The sequence below is a fragment of the Tachypleus tridentatus genome, chromosome 6 (assembly GCF_004210375.1).
Source record: "Tachypleus tridentatus isolate NWPU-2018 chromosome 6, ASM421037v1, whole genome shotgun sequence".
NCBI lineage: Eukaryota > Metazoa > Arthropoda > Merostomata > Xiphosura > Limulidae > Tachypleus > Tachypleus tridentatus.
Genome location: NC_134830.1, coordinates 129,931,762 through 129,948,172, shown reverse-complemented (window position 1 = coordinate 129,948,172; position 16,411 = coordinate 129,931,762). Strand labels below are relative to the sequence as shown.

The 16,411-nt window shown below is 35.2% G+C and overlaps 1 protein-coding gene across 1 annotated transcript in view; it reads left to right on the top strand.

Annotated features, from left to right (window-relative positions):
• Positions 1 to 1,820: 1,820 nt before the first annotated feature.
• The window catches only part of LOC143253652 (RYamide receptor-like), a 60,401-nt gene continuing 45,810 nt past the window's right edge, over positions 1,821 to 16,411 (top strand). The window contains exon 1 of the mRNA XM_076507851.1: positions 1,821 to 2,811. Coding sequence (XP_076363966.1) covers positions 1,978 to 2,811 — 834 coding nt within the window. The 5' untranslated portion in view covers positions 1,821 to 1,977. The remainder of the gene's footprint in view (positions 2,812 to 16,411) is intronic.

The following is a 16,411-nucleotide window of genomic DNA, read 5'->3' as shown; positions in this document are numbered from 1 at the left end:
AACACCCCCAGGGCTGAAAGGGTGATCATGTAGGGTGTAACGGGGATTTGAAACTGCAACCATTAGATTACGAGTCGCGTGCCTTAACCACTTGGCCATGCGGGGCCGGAGTAAAGGGAAGGCAGCTAGTTAATTAACACCATCCACGGCCAACTCGCGGAATATTCTTTCCCAACGAATAGTGGGATTGACTATTATATTATAACTTCTCTGGATAGCACTAAATACTTTACCTTTTATTGTGCCTCAAAATTATCACTGAGTTATGTAAAGGGTGCACGCGTGTGCTGTTTTAGCGCTAAATTACTCAATAGGTTATATACTATTTATCCACCATGGATATTCGAATTCGGTTTTTATCGTTGTAATTTTGTGAACGTACCTCTGACGCACAGGAAGACTAGAAAACATTCCATGTGTCTTTTAACAGACATGTAATTCCTAAATTCGTAGTTTAAGTTCTCTCAGTATGATTCAGAAAATCTACCACCAAAGTACCTATTGCTGTATCTGCTACTTAACTTAAAACATTTAAATGATTTATGTTTTTCCCTAACAACTTTACTAAATTAAATAGTTATCGATATTTATCGATGTTCCTTATCGATATTTATAAATAAATGTAAAGTAAAGTTGTTCCTAAATGACATTTTCGTTTATTTTCAAAATTTTAAATTAGTAATTAGTAATTTTGTACTTGATTCGACCCCAGTACACCAATGATAAACCTGTCGGCTTATGACGGTATAAACTAAGTTTCGATACCTGTAGTGAGCGCAGCACAGAAAACTCATTGTGTAGCTCTGTGCTGGGCCTGGCATGGCCTAGCGCGTTAAGGCGTGCGCTTCGTAATCTGAGGGTCGCGGGTTCGCGCCCAAGTCGCGCCAAACACGCTCGCCCTCCCAGCCGTGGGGGCGTTATAATGTTACGGTCAATCCCACTTTTCGTTGGTAAAAGAGTAGCCCAAGAGTTGGCGGTGGGTGGTGATGACTAGCTGCCTTCCCTCTAGTCTTACACTGCTAAATTAGGGACGGCTAGCACAGATAGCCCTCGAGTAGCTTTGTGCGAAATTCCAAAACAAACAAACAAAAGCTCTGTGCTTATTATGGTTCGTATTATGCCTAGCGCCTCCCGCTTTTACCACGGTAAGTCTAAGGATTTACAACGCTAAAATCAGGGGTTTGATTTCCCCTCGGTTGACTCAGAAGATAGCCTGATGCGTCTTTGCTATAAGAAAACACACACACACACATTATGCCTAACAATGTTTGTGATATGTTGTAAACAAATGTTAGTGGAGCTCTTGATATCTTCACAAAACACCTTCTTTTGAAAAATAATCTATTTATGAAGTACTGACCAATTTCAATATAGTAAGGTATTTCAGGTTTCTATATAGCAAATCGCAAAGATAAAGAAAATTAGCAAAATTTAGTTTATGTGATTACAACTTGAAGCTGAGTTGACTGGCTGATAGCTTTTCAACCAACGCTGATTCTGAAGACCTGATCGTTAAGTAACCTGTCCGTTCAGTGTAAAACTACCCTGCCTATCTCTTCCATCACATAAATTGAGTTTTGACAGTTTTCGAATTACTAACAGAAACCTAAAATAACATTCCTTTGTACAATAAAGGAACTCTTGTTTAATTTTGAATTTTTTTCTACATCTACTAGCAGCTATTGATTTCCCTTCCCTCCAACTTTTCATGAGACAGATCGTGCCGCACATACAGGTGGTGCTGCTGCTTAAATTATACAATCCCGAGTGCCACATACGTTGTGTGCACGCGAGTCGCAGTGTGCATGCGTCGTGAAGCAATCGAATTATATTTAGAAACAGTAAAGGAAACTTTGAATCAGTTGATCTCAATGAAAAGCGGAATCGAAAGGTTTCGTCTATATGTAAACAAAAACAACAACAAACGAACAAGGTAACCGTTGGAGCCTAAAGACCTGAAAACCTCAATTCCTGCCCATGGAGTTAACTGAACCTGAAGATCTGAGGACCTCAATTCCTGTCAGCCTGTCCATGGAGTTAACTGTTTTAAGCATTGACGTAACTGCTAACCCTCAAAACAATAACCTTAATGCTGAAAATATGTCCGTTCAGCAACAAACAGTTGTAGAAATTTACAATGTACCTGTGAGTATCATCAGTTTGTTGTCAGTTTGTTACGGGACCGTGTCCTTGCTGGCAGTGGTAGGAAATCTCTGTGTGTTATGGATTGTGGCTACTAGCCTCCGTATGAAAACGGTGACAAACTTTTTTATCGCGAACTTGGCGAGCGCAGACATCATTATTGGTCTATTTTCTATTCCTTTTCAATTTCAAGCGGCGTTGTTACAGCGTTGGGTTTTACCTGAATTCATGTGTGCGTTCTGTCCATTTGTCCAGACTTTGTCTGTGAATGTCAGTATTTTTACTTTAACGGCTATTGCCCTGGATCGGTTTCGAGCTGTCATGCATCCTCTCAAAGCTAGAACTACAAAACTGAGAGCAAAATTCATTATCCTGGGAATATGGGCATTTAGTGCTGCCGCGAGCCTACCCTATGCTTTGGCCCTGAGAGTGACCTACGTGTATGACTCCACAACAGGGAACAATACCAAACCCTTTTGTAACAACGTGGGTATTTCAAACTTGATCTGGAAAACATATAATCCAATCTTAGTATGTTTACAGTACTTCCTTCCCTTGTTCGTTATCAGCTATGCTTATGGTCGCATGGGTCTGAAACTGAAAGGTGCTCAAGTTCCAGGCAACGCAGAAGGGACACGAGATGCTGGAATTCTTCGAAACAAAAGAAAGGTATGGTTTCTTAGTCTCATGTGTATCACAAGCTTTATTATCAATACAACTGCCCCTCACCGGTTTATCTTCAAGGAGTTACAACGCTAAAATCCGGGGTTTGATTCCCTTTCAGCTGACACGGCAGATAGTACAGTAGAGCTTTGCTCTATAACAAAGAATACAGTTGAATGCATGGGCGTTTTGTGTTAAAAAAGCTATTTACAACTTTTCAATAGTATAAAGTAAATAAAAGTTAGTGTTGGATATAACTGTTATTTCTAGTACAATAAAAATTAATATTTAGATTTCAGTTTTATAGAAATGAGAAAGTTTTAAGTGTTGTAATAAGCATCTCAATGACCTTGCATCCAGATATTAAAGTACAATAATTTTTGCTCCTAAAGTCGGGGACAAATATGCTTTCTCTTAACCAATATGTGGAGACTGTAAATTCTACATGCGTTTGTTTTCCCCTGTGCTTTGGTCAAATATGCATATACTTACTAAATGCTATGAAACTATAAGAATTTTGTTTTTTGATTTAAAATGTGCAACAGAGATACATTTGTAATAGTGAAAAAACAATAGAACTGTTTGTTTTGTTTGTTTGTTTTTAATTTCGCGCTAAGCTGCTCGAGGGCTATCTGCGCTAGCCGTCCCTAATTTTGCAGTGTAAGACTAGGTTAAAGGCAGCTAGTCACCACCACCCACCGCCAACTCTTGGGCTATTCTTTTGCCAACGAACAGTGGGATTGACCATAACATCATAATGCCCCCACGGCTGAAAGGGCGAGCATGTTCGGTGCAATCAGGATTCGAACTCACAACTCTCAGATTACGAGTCGAACGCCTTAACCCGCCTGGCATTTTCAGGCCTCAACAGAACTGTATGATATTAATTAAGTTCACCTATGATAGAACGTTAAAAATGCTTGTACAAAGTAGCAACATTTTCACGATGCTTGAGGATATTTATTAGGAACACGATAGCTATATTCAGAATACATTTTTAACAATTATAGTAGAGCAATGAACAGGTTATGAAACTTGTTTATAGGTTAGCTTGATTCTAATTAGTTGACCCTTCAGAGTCAACACTGCTTCCTAGGTTCTTTGATATCAAAATATTTTAAATTTAGAATCATAAGAATATACAAATTGACTAGAAGGTTTTCTTTGTGATTGGTTTTTCGAATGAAACACATTGTTTTCCCTTTCAAGTAATGCATTATATAATTTTCAATTTTGATTAAATCTGGTTAATTTGAAAATTGTAATTTCAGTTTATACATTTTATTTATTTGCTCTCTCGAAATGAATTATATTTTGCTCAATTTGATCTTATTTCTATAAGGAAAATTTCTGTATCCTGATTATTCTAACTTATTTGTTTTATATAAATCATTTAGTTTTATTTCTCACATTATTCTTCACCTTCTATATTCTTGTTTCTCTTGTTATCAACAGGACATTACTATGTAACTCTTTAGAATACAATATAGTTAACTACTAACAAATGTTATGCCGTAAGTGGATCATTTCATCACTAGTTAAGATTAGCAGTGTTGACTTCCTCCTGCTTGTACTGTACTAGATCAGATTCCAGTTACCATGTCCATTCGTTTTTATTGTCAATTTTTAACATACTACTGCTAAATTAGACAAACATCAACCAGGACCATGGATAGTAGTGAAAAACATCAACCAAGAGCAAGGATAGATTTCGACTACTATAATCTACTTTACTGAAACTAGTCATTGTCTCTGCAAATTGTAAACTGTATTGACGCAATGTTACAGAAGGACAGCCTCATATAAAGATTTGCCCAAAGGAGACATATCCCAAAACTACAATGGAGGGTCTTATGTCTTCAGCATTTTCTAATGATATGCAGTAGAGAGTGAAACTAACAATATGTCCAGATGGTGTATGTACCACGTGAGGATGTCATCAGAATGAGATATGGTCATATCTCCAAAAACAAACATTTGATTATGTACCCCAGGAAAGGTATTGCATGGTTACTGGATAAATACATCATCAACATAGTACCATGTACGTTTGAACTCGGACAACCGGAAAAGGAAAATAAACCTCCTAATCAATGGTAAAACAAGTAAGGCCTGGAAGATGAATATTGCAGGAATTATTTCATCTCTTACCATTAACTGACGTAATCTTTGAGGCAAATGTCTTAACCTGCCATTCTCAATGAAGATAACCAATATTAGAAAATTCCCACTGTACTAGCCAATTCATACCTGATATCACTAGTTTACTATACCAGGCATTACTGGGCACAGGGTGTTAGTTAGTAGAAGAAGCATTCACACTTTCTGTTAACATTAATACACTTTCTGTTAACATTAATATCAGAAACACGAAACACCATCCAGGTGACTGTGGAATTGTACTACTTTCAGAAGTAATTTACCAGCTTCAATAAAGACCTACAAAAAAATCCAATATCTTATCCAGCAGGCAGCAATGAAAGGTTACAGGTCAGTTTGCAGTCTTAAGAGCTTTCTATTAAGCATCAATTGAAAGTAACAACATTAAAGTGATTTATGATTACTCATTATTACTTTTGGTTTGTCTTCATTTCCTTATGTATGAGAGTGGAATGTGGTTTATTGTAGTTCTTTCTTATTTTAGTCAGTTCAGTTTATTTACCTATGTGCGTATTCCTAAACTACAAATATTTAAGTGCCTTTAATTATGCTAACTAAGTTTTTAATTACAATTTAAAATGTTTTGCGAACGTAACATTGGTTTTATATCTTATATGTCATGAAATGTCTAATTAAGGGTGAAGGATACGCTAAGTTAAAGATACACTAGGTTAAAACCAATAGCTTTATTCAGAAGCTTGCTTATGTCTATAGTACCGCAGTTAAGATTGTTAAGCCTATTTCATGAATTTTGTTCATTTGGTATGCAGCATGCCTTTTATGTATAATCATTGAGAGCTTTTTTTATAAATCCTGATATTATTTTGTATATTTTACTCTTAATTTATATTTTCAGTTTACGTCACTATAATGCTGTTTAAGTTAATCAGTTTGTTGGCTGTTCTTTCTTAATTCAGTTAAGTTTATTTTTGAGTTGCGGGAAAGGTTATTGTAACTTATGTTTAATATATGTGCTGCATTGCTGGTGTTTTCTATTGGCTCAAGTAGTTCCCCCGTGAGACAGTGGTTAGTATACGGATTTACAACGCTAAAATCAGGGGTTTGATTCCCTTTGGTGGACACAACATACAGCCATGTGATTTTGCTATAAACAAAACCACTAGGTCAATGATTATTGTATTTCTAATAACCCTTGGTTCTTCTGATTGTGTTGCATTTCATGTTAACGTTTTTTATTACATACTATTTAACTGTATTTATAAGTGTAACTTTTATATTTCAACTGTGCAAACTTTTGATTTATTATGTCATTTCTTTGTTTTTTAGTTGCACATTTTTGTTTATCTTAAACCAGTAAGTTCACGGGGAACATTATTGTGGAATACGTAATCTAAATTTTAATTCCTCTTGAGTGGAGTTAGAAACTTCTTAAAAATGTTAATTTTGGAATACTTTCGTCGGGGACCAGGAAATATGTTAGTGATTGAAGGTAAACATTAGGTTAGTTAAAGCTAGAATACTTTAGTCGGAAACCAGGAAGTCTGTCAGGGATTGCATGCAAACAATGGGTTAGTTAAAGCTGGAATACTTTAGTCGGAAACCAGAAACTCCATAATAACTGTTACATTTGGGCCAATTTGACGGAAAAGTTTTATTCGTAAAGCTCTTGATTGTTTGACCTAAGCGTTCTACGCGTAAAACTCTTTTGTAAGAGCACGCACTTGTTAAATTCTTACCTGTCTGTATTGAGCTAAATCTAGTTATAGTAGGTTATTTCATGAGTGCATCAGAGTTACAGTCAGTCTCGTAGCGTGAATGGTAGGAGACAAAACGTTAATAACTGATTGCCTTCCCACAGGTCAGGGTTTCAAAATTAGGAACGGCGACAGGCAGTCTTAGTAGCTTTGCTATAAATATAAAATAAGGAATAAAACTACTGTACGTTAATTATTACACTTTGTTTAATTTCACGTCAGACGATATGTATGCTGTTTGGTTTGTTACTGTAAATAAAACTGAATTCTTTGTTCGTTTAAGTAATTTCGTCTTCAGTTTGGGCTGAATTAGTTCTTTGCACAATCCTTCAGTCCCCCGCTGGTACAGCGGTAAGTCTACAGATTTACAACGCTAAAATTAGGGGTTCGTTCCCCTAGGTGGACTCAGCAATAGCCTGATGTGGCTTTGTTATAAGTAACGCACACACACCATCCTTCATCTTCACGGAATATTTATATAACTAATATGAATAAGTCTATTGTTTAAGTTTAACAATTATCAACTATTGAAAACTACAGCGGATTTGATGAAAAGTTTAGAGATCTCCCAGTGTGTCATTTGAACATAAATACAAAAACTATAGCGTGATTATGTTCACCAAATCCTTGCAAGTGCAGCTAATTTATAAATCCAAAAAATTTAGCGTCTATCGTAATTCATAAAGAGCAGAACATTTCTAGTGTAATTTTCGAAAAATATGATGAAACATCCTGTATAGTAAGATGGTTCTTTCTTTGGAATCTTTGGTTAAAGGCCTAACAGCTGATTAAAACTTTTTTTTTTTTTGAAAGAGGCAAATGCGGCACTCATATTTTAACTCGGCTTTTGGAGAAGTCAGTGAATTTACTGACAAACGCCCCCTTTCGTCTGTTTTAAACAAAATTAAATTACAAGTTTTTTTTTTAATCGAAAAATATTATTAATTTTTAAACATAATTATCTCATTGTAACTTGTTAATTTATTTCCGATCATGATGATAAGTAAGGGGAAAATACTATGTTAAACATGCGTGACTTCTGAAGAGTACGTTATTTTGGCGGTAAATTAAGAAAGTTTAATTCTCAATATAGTTTCGGGAAAAAAGACCGAAAAATGTTAGCATAGAACATGGAGTAACATCTTTTAAATTTTATTTGTTATGAAGTCAAAATTTAATAGCATTTAATTAATACTAAATTGGCTTAACTAGTTCATCAGTTAAGTCTGTAAGATATAAACTGCGAAACACAGATCATTAAAATCTATATTTATTGACATTTTAAAAAATAATTACGTTGTGCCAATTTAGTTTCGTGTTTCTAGTTAATTTCTACAATTAATGTACAAAATATGTTTTAATATGCAGCTCATAAAACATGTTTCCATGTGTATATTTTAAATATACTCTATCCAAGATATTTCCAAAGTAAATCGATGACACATAATGAATATTAATGGAAGTGTATATGACATTTGTTCTAAAAGGTCTTTTTCTTTATATATTTGAACCACACGTTTTCCTATTTTATTTTTTACTTTGAAGAACAAACTCAGACTATTCGTCTACAGTCATGTAAAAAAAAAAATCTGCTAGGAAAGAACTTCCGGCAGCTGTTGAGCTGATCAGATTTGAATTTGCTCAGAAATGAAACTGCCCGGCATGGCCACGTGGATTAAGGCGTTCGACTCGTAATCTGAGGGTCGCGGGTTCGAATCCATGTCACACCAAACATGATCGCCCTTTCAGTCGTGGGGGCGTTATAGTTGTGACGGTCCATCCCACTATTCGTTGGTAAAAGAGTAGCCCAAGAGTTGGCGGTGGGTGGTGATGACCAGTTGCCTTCCCTCTAGTCTTACACTACTAAATTAGGGACGGCTAGCACAGATAGCCCCCGAGTAGCTTTGCGTGAAATTCAAAAACAAGCAAACAAATATAAATAAGATTCTCAGCTAATCGTAGTGTCAATTTACTGATGCCATTTTCAGTATTACGTTTCTTAATCAAATGTTTAAAAAAGAAAAGTCGATATAATTCAGCAACGTCGTCATAGTTTTAAATCCACAAATAAAATTAAACTAACTGTTCTTATAAACAGATATTACCAGGAGGTTTCTAAAATTAGTACTGTTCTTAACGCACGTGTTTTAAAACACGTCATAGGCAGAGATCTTCAATGGAACAAACTTGTTGGGTTAGTAATTTGGTTATGATTGATATGTTTACCAGACGTTCTTAGCATGTCTGTTAAAGTTTAATTAGCTTTAGATAATCACAGAGAGCTGCACAAAAACTATCTGTGCTAACAATGCTAAGTATAGTCTGATAAACTATAGCGAAAATAATTATTAACAGCAGCAACCGTCGTCTCTTAAGCTACTATAATTACGATTTACTTGTTTTGCAAAAAGAGATCACACAGAGGCACGTCTGCAGACTTAACACAAGAGACCGTGTTTCGACACCCGCATGTGCTCAGCAGAGATAGTCCATTATGTAGCTTCGTGCTTAAGTGCAGACAAACAAGTGGATGCTAAACTTACCCCTGTATTCCATGGTTCAGTACGCCATCTATTACGCCAACTTTTATACCAAGTATATATTTAGATATATTTAGATTCGCCAGCCAACTTGAAATAAGATGCGGAATCATGCTATTATTGACTGTTTAGAGGTTTGTCAGAAATCTGCAGTTTACCCGCTACTAAAACGACTTATTTATGTGATATCATATTTAAATTTCACTTTAGAACAAATGTCCTTCTAATTAATATGAGGAAAACAAATGCTTTTGCAATACGTTCACATTATAATTAAAAGGTAGCCAAAGACTTTTAAAACATCTATTATTTTTCTTGATGAAGTAAAATGTATAATACATAAAGGAAGATTTTTCTCGAATCGAAGGGAGCTGGAGTGATTCAGGTGATGTGGTGCCCCTGGGAAAATCCACACCTCAGTCATGCAAACGACTTCACAGATGTGTGCAAGTAATAGAATGTGTTGTCTTTTACATGTGTTAACGCTAAAGACCAGAGCCCCATCAGAGCCAATAATACATTAAAAACTGAAACTTGACTTGTGGATCTGCCCATCACTTGATAAGCTACTTAAGATACAAGATAATTTACTTAAACGTTATGAGCTCAATACACAAGTAAACTGTGCTATGTTTTGTAAAAGTTTAATAGCTAAACAATCAAGTGTTGTTATTACGCTGTTTTTATTATAGGAAGTTAAAAGCTAGTATCATAGGACCACATATTAGTTTCTTTTAGTTCAAATGACATTTCACATATACTGCCACCCTCTTCACGATAGCTTAGTGATAATCTTGAAGACTAATAAAGCTATAATTTGGGTTAAAAACAAACACTTAAAGGACAGGCGCAGATAGCCTAGTTGCTTTGCCCCATAAAACATCAAACCAACCAATTTAAAGAACAAATGCACTTTTCGTAAATTATTACACGAAGTCGCTAGTGAGATGAATGTAACATTAACAAATTAAATTGTTTGTTTCATTTCTTCACAAAATTAATTATTTTCATAAATTTTTATTTATTTAAATATAAACTTAGGACTAAATAATATTTTAAATAAGAAATGCATTATCATACGTGTATCTCAGTATATGTCTTGAATGTGAACCCTATAGGCGTCAAATGAAATATTTTACTATTAATATTTTTACTTCGTATTGGCCATTAAGTGTCTACACTAGATAATATCAAGGTATTGGCCCGATTATATTTTATAGAGAAGAGTTATTGTGGCGTCGAAATTAAAACATAGCACTTTGTTTCTTTTATGGTTTTTTTTCCTTTGCTACATGCACAGTTTTATGCGAGAGAAAAATATATTAACATCTATTGAGTATTCTTATATGTATCCATTAAGTATTGTCACAAATATCTTTACTGTTACTCATATTTTCACAGAAAACATTTGTGACTGAGGGGAATATACTAATTTTGGTTTCTTTGGAATTTCGCGCAAAGCTACATGGGACGTTCGGACGTTATAAGGTGACGGTTAATCCCACATTTGTTGGCAAAAGAGTAGCTCAAGAGATGGCGGTAGGTAGTGATGACTAGCTGTCTTTCCTCTAGTCTTATACTACTAAATTAGGGACAGCTAGCACAGATAGCCCTTGAGTAGCTTTGCGCGAAATCTAAAAAAACAAACAAACAATCAGTTTGTAAAACCACAAAGTTGTGATTGTAAGATGCCTAAATATGAGCAAAATTTAAAAAAAATGTTTTATGACTTTTAATAATAATTGAAATTGTGAATTTCGTGACAATAATAAACTGACACACGCATTTTTATGCAAATAAATGTATTTAAAGTTATGATTTCTACGATACTAGTGCTATCCTCTTTCATTTATATTACATAGTGGAAACGTTCAGTTTTAGAATTAGTCCAGTTTAAATCTTGCAACAAGCCTTCGTTGATGAAGATTAATTAATAGAAGTTCTGTTAATTAGCTAAATACAAAAGTCTTTGTTGTATTAATCTCTGTGTAATGCCTAATGTGCTATATCGACAAGATAGTTAGAGTTAGACAAACGAGTAACGTTTCATGCAATTGTTTGTACAGATTTCCGAGTACAAAAAACAAACAAACAACTAAAATGTCGAAACCAGATGTCTTAATTTTGTTTAGTTCTCTTATTTCACTCAGAGCGACTGCCTACTAGCTGAAACAGTGAAGACACTCTGGTATAGACGGTTGTGAGCTAGAGAACCGAACACCTATTGCTAATATTATATTTTTAAGATAAATACACTCTATGTCGATGGTTACAAAGTCGTAATATAAAGATGTAACGTTACTTCACTTACAAGTTACATGGTTATCTTTTTATGAAAGTTTTGGATATAGTTTTATTTATTGTTTGTTTTGCTTTTTGAATTTTGCGCAACACTACACGAGGGCTATCTGCGCTAGCTGTCCCTAATTTAGTAGTGTAAGACTAGAGGGAAGGCAGCTAGTCATCACCACCCACCGCCAACTCTTGGGCTACTCTTTCACCAACGAATAGTGGGATTGACTGCATCATTATAACGCCCCCATGGCTGAAAGGGCGAGCATGATTGGCCCGACGGGATTCGAACCCGCGACCCTCAGATTACAAGTCGAACGCCTCAACCCACCTGGCCATGCCGGCTCTAGTTTTATTTATGAGAGAAAATTTACACATCGGTAAAATTACTGGCTCAAAAGTGTTTTTAGCTTCAACAGTTGTTAGCACCAATGAATCGCTATAGTATGTTTTTTTTTTTTTTTTATCCTGAACGATAGTAGTATGTTTTACATGAATAATATACTGTACTCATTTTCTGACCTGAATCATAGATCTGCTGCAACATTTGTGATATTTTTGTTTGTTTTGAATTTCGCGCAAAGCTACTCGAGGGCTATCTGTGCTAACCGTCCCTAATTTAGCAGTGTAAGACTAGAGGGAAGGCAGCTAGTCATCATCACCCACCGCCAACTCTTGAGCTACTCTTTTACCAACGAATAATGGGATTGACTGTCACATTATAACTCCCCATGACTGAAAGGGCGAGCATGTTTGGCGCGACGGGGATTCGAACCCGCGACCCTCAGATTACGAGTCGAACGCCTTAACCCACCTGGCCATGCCGGGTCTCGTGATAATGTAAGAGGAATCAAAAAAACACATTACGGCTGATACATGCATACGTCTGTTTTTTACATAGGTTGTTTTATATTGAAAGTTTATTGACTAGTAGAAGGACGTTTATCAGAAAAACAAAGACAGAAGTATTGTGTTTGAAAAACTGTTCCGTAACGGAAGAAAATAAATGTTATTTTTCCAAACAGATACGTTTCAGGAAGTAATCAAAAGATGTAATGATTGTAGAAAGTCAGGAAAGTTTCTGATGTCAGATTACATGATGTTCCTTTAAATCATACTCAGATTTCAAACTGTTTATTTTTCATGTTGCTCTTAATCATTCTATGAAAATGATGTTACTGTTTATTTTGTTTAAAAAATGTTACAGTCGCCATCTTTAAGCAACGATCTCTATATCTTTCTCTTGGAGACGATACATTTTTTTTACACCAACGGTTAATTTTGTTTACCATAAACATTAGTCACACTTTCGTTTCTATCACAACTGTAATTATTTCTGTAAATCAGCTGCCATGATTATGTCTTCCACCAATTTATACTGTTGTTCTTTATAACGTGTAAAGCTTTTCCTTCCTGAACTCTTGTAGTTTTATTTAATAAACTGTTATTCACATTGGTAATATTTTATCTATCATACTGTTATTACTGCTACTATTATCACATGTATTAAATTTCGGTATGTTAAATATTATTCAGTTCATTTTAGCTATCATGTCGTTATATATCTTTAAAGCCATAAATATATGATTGTAACATACAAAATTAATGAGAACAGCAACTAAACAAATACACATTTTATTAGATTATAATAATAAATTGTTATATCAAATAACCGACATTTTAAATACAACTCTTACTGTTATTTCCATAGAACGATTTCAGCTCTTGCTAAAGAAAAAAACTTAAGTAGCATATGATCGATGAATTTAAAAGTTTTATGTACAAGAAGGTGTTTACAGAGATGTTCACAATATCTTCCATCTCTACAAGAAGGTGTTTACAGAGATGTTCACAATATCTTCCATCCCTACAAGATGTTTACAAAGATGTTCACAATATCTCCCATCCCTACAAGATGTTTACAGAGATGTTCACAATATCTTCCATCCCTACAAGATGTTTACAGAGATGTTCACAATATCTTCCATCCCTACAAGAGGATGTTTACAGAGATGTTCACAATATCTTCCATCCCTACAAGAGGGTGTTTACAGAGATGTTCACAATATCTTCCATCCCTACAAGAGGGTGTTTTCAGAGATGTTCACAATATCTTCCATCCCTACAAGAGGATGTTTTCAGAGATGTTCACAATATCTTCCATCCCTACAAGAGGATGTTTACAGAGATGTTCACAATATCTTCCATCCCTACAAGAGGATGTTTACAGAGATGTTCACAATATCTTCCATCCCTACAAGAGGATGTTTACAGAGATGTTCACAATATCTTCCATCCCTACAAGAGGGTGTTTTCAGAGATGTTCACAATATCTTCCATCCCTACAAGAGGGTGTTTTCAGAGATGTTCACAATATCTTCCATCCCTACAAGAGGATGTTTTCAGAGATGTTCACAATATCTTCCATCCCTACAAGAGGATGTTTACAGAGATGTTCACAATATCTTCCATCCCTACAAGAGGATGTTTACAGAGATGTTCACAATATTTTCCATCCATACAAGAAGGTGTTTACAGAGATGTTCACAATATCTTCCATTCCTTTTTAATAACGCTTATAATCGTTTCAGAGTTTTCAAAGTTCCAAAAGTAAAACCTTGGTAACAATAAAAAATTATAAAGGAGGGTGAACATAAAATTAAGTAAAACCCGTAAAATTAAGTAATAATATAATAAACACAAAAATCATAACGTAAAGTAAATAATAAAAATGATAGTATAGAATATAGAGCTAATGTAATATTAAAATAATATTACAAAATAATAAACTTAACATAGAATTACTATAAAATAAAACTTGTAAATAAATGGTAAACTATAATTTGTACGCGATATATTTTTAATGTTGTGATTAAAATGTTGGCTGGAGGGTGATGTTAAGAGAGGCCTAAAACATCTAGAAATTTATATTTCTAGATGTGTTCTTCACGATAAGAACAAATCTACCCCTTCTGTTACTTATCATATCCTCTACTGTACATTCACTATAAGAACACATCCACCCCTTCTGTTACTTACCATATCCTCTACTGTACATTCACTATAAGAACACATCCACCCCATCTGTTATTTACCATATCCTTTACTGTACATTCACTATAAGAACCCATCCACCCCTTCTGTTACTTACCATATCCTCTTCTGTACATTCACTATAAGAACACATCCACCCCTTCTGTTACTTACCATATCCTCTTCTGTACATTCACTATAAGAACACATCCACCCCTTCTGTTACTTACCATATCCTCTTCTGTACATTCACTATAAGAACACATCCACCTTTTCTGTTACTTACCATATCCTCTACTGTACATTCACTATCAGAACACATCCACCCCTTCTGTTACTTACCAAATCCTCATCTTTACATTCACCATCCTTTACTATATCCTCTACTGTACATTCACTATAAGAACACATCCAGCCCTTCTGTTACTTACCATATCCTCTTCTGTACATTCACTATAAGAACACATCCACCACTTCTGTTACTTACCATATCCGTTACTGTACATTCACGATAAGAACACATCCACTGTACATTCACGATAAGAACACATCCAGCCCTTCTGTTACTTACCATATCCTCTTCTGTACATTCACTATAAGAACACATCCACCACTTCTGTTACTTACCATATCCTCTTTTGTACATTCACAATAGAGCACACCCGCCCCTTCTATTACTTACCATATCTTCTACTGTACATTCACTATAAGAACACATCCACCCCTTCTGTTACCTACCATATCATCTTCTGTACATTCACTATAAGTACACATCCACCCCATCTGTTATTTACCATATCCTCTACTGTACATTCAGTATAAGAAAACATCCACTCCTTTTGTTACTTACCATATCCTCTTCTGTACATTCACGATAAGAACACATCCACCCCTTCTGTTACTTACCATATCCTCTTCTGTACATTCACTATAAGAACACATCCACTCCTTTTGTTACTTACCATATCCTCTTCTGTACATTCACGATAAGAACACATCCACCCCTTCTGTTACTTACCATATCCTCTTCTGTACATTCACGATAAGAACACATCCACCCCTTCTGTTACTTACCATATCCTCTACTGTACATTCACTATAAGAACCCATCCACCCCTTCTGTTACTTACCATATCCTCTACTGTCTTATCCCAGATGTTGCTCTTATTCCTATAAAATTATGAAATATTGTTCATACTTACACCACCAGTTACTTTTGTTCTTTCAACCAGGTCTGCCATAACCCAATGGTTAAGGCACTCGAAACGTAATCTGAGGGATACGAGTTCGAATCCCCGTCACACGAAACACGCTCGCCCTTTCAGCCGTGGGCGCGGTATAATGTTATTTTCAATATTATTATACGTTAGCAAAACAGTAGCTCAAGAGCTGACAGTGGGTGGTGATGACTAGCTACCCTCCCTTTAATTTTACACTGCTGAATTAGCCGTTGTGTAACTTTGCGCGAAATTCAAAAACAAACAAAATAAACAAACCTTTAACCAGCAGCCATCGATGGCTCTTCAGTACATCTGAAGGCTTAAAATTTGATTTCGATAACCGCGGTAAGCAGAGCATATGTAGCTTTGTGCTTAACGACCAAATCATAGCAAAGAAAAAAACAATCGACTGAAAACAGCAGTCTTTCTGATAACAGCTGGCACTGTTGTTCCTTTAAGTTATCAGGTATATTTAATTCTTATACCAACGTTTTCCTGTCACTTGCTTCCAAGGGCCCAACGAAAAGTTTGTTTGTTATTGAATTTCGGGCAAAGCTACACCAGGGCTAAAGAAATAAAATAAAATAAAAAATAAATTAAATTAAATAAATTAAAGAAATAAAATAATATAAAGAAATAAAATAAA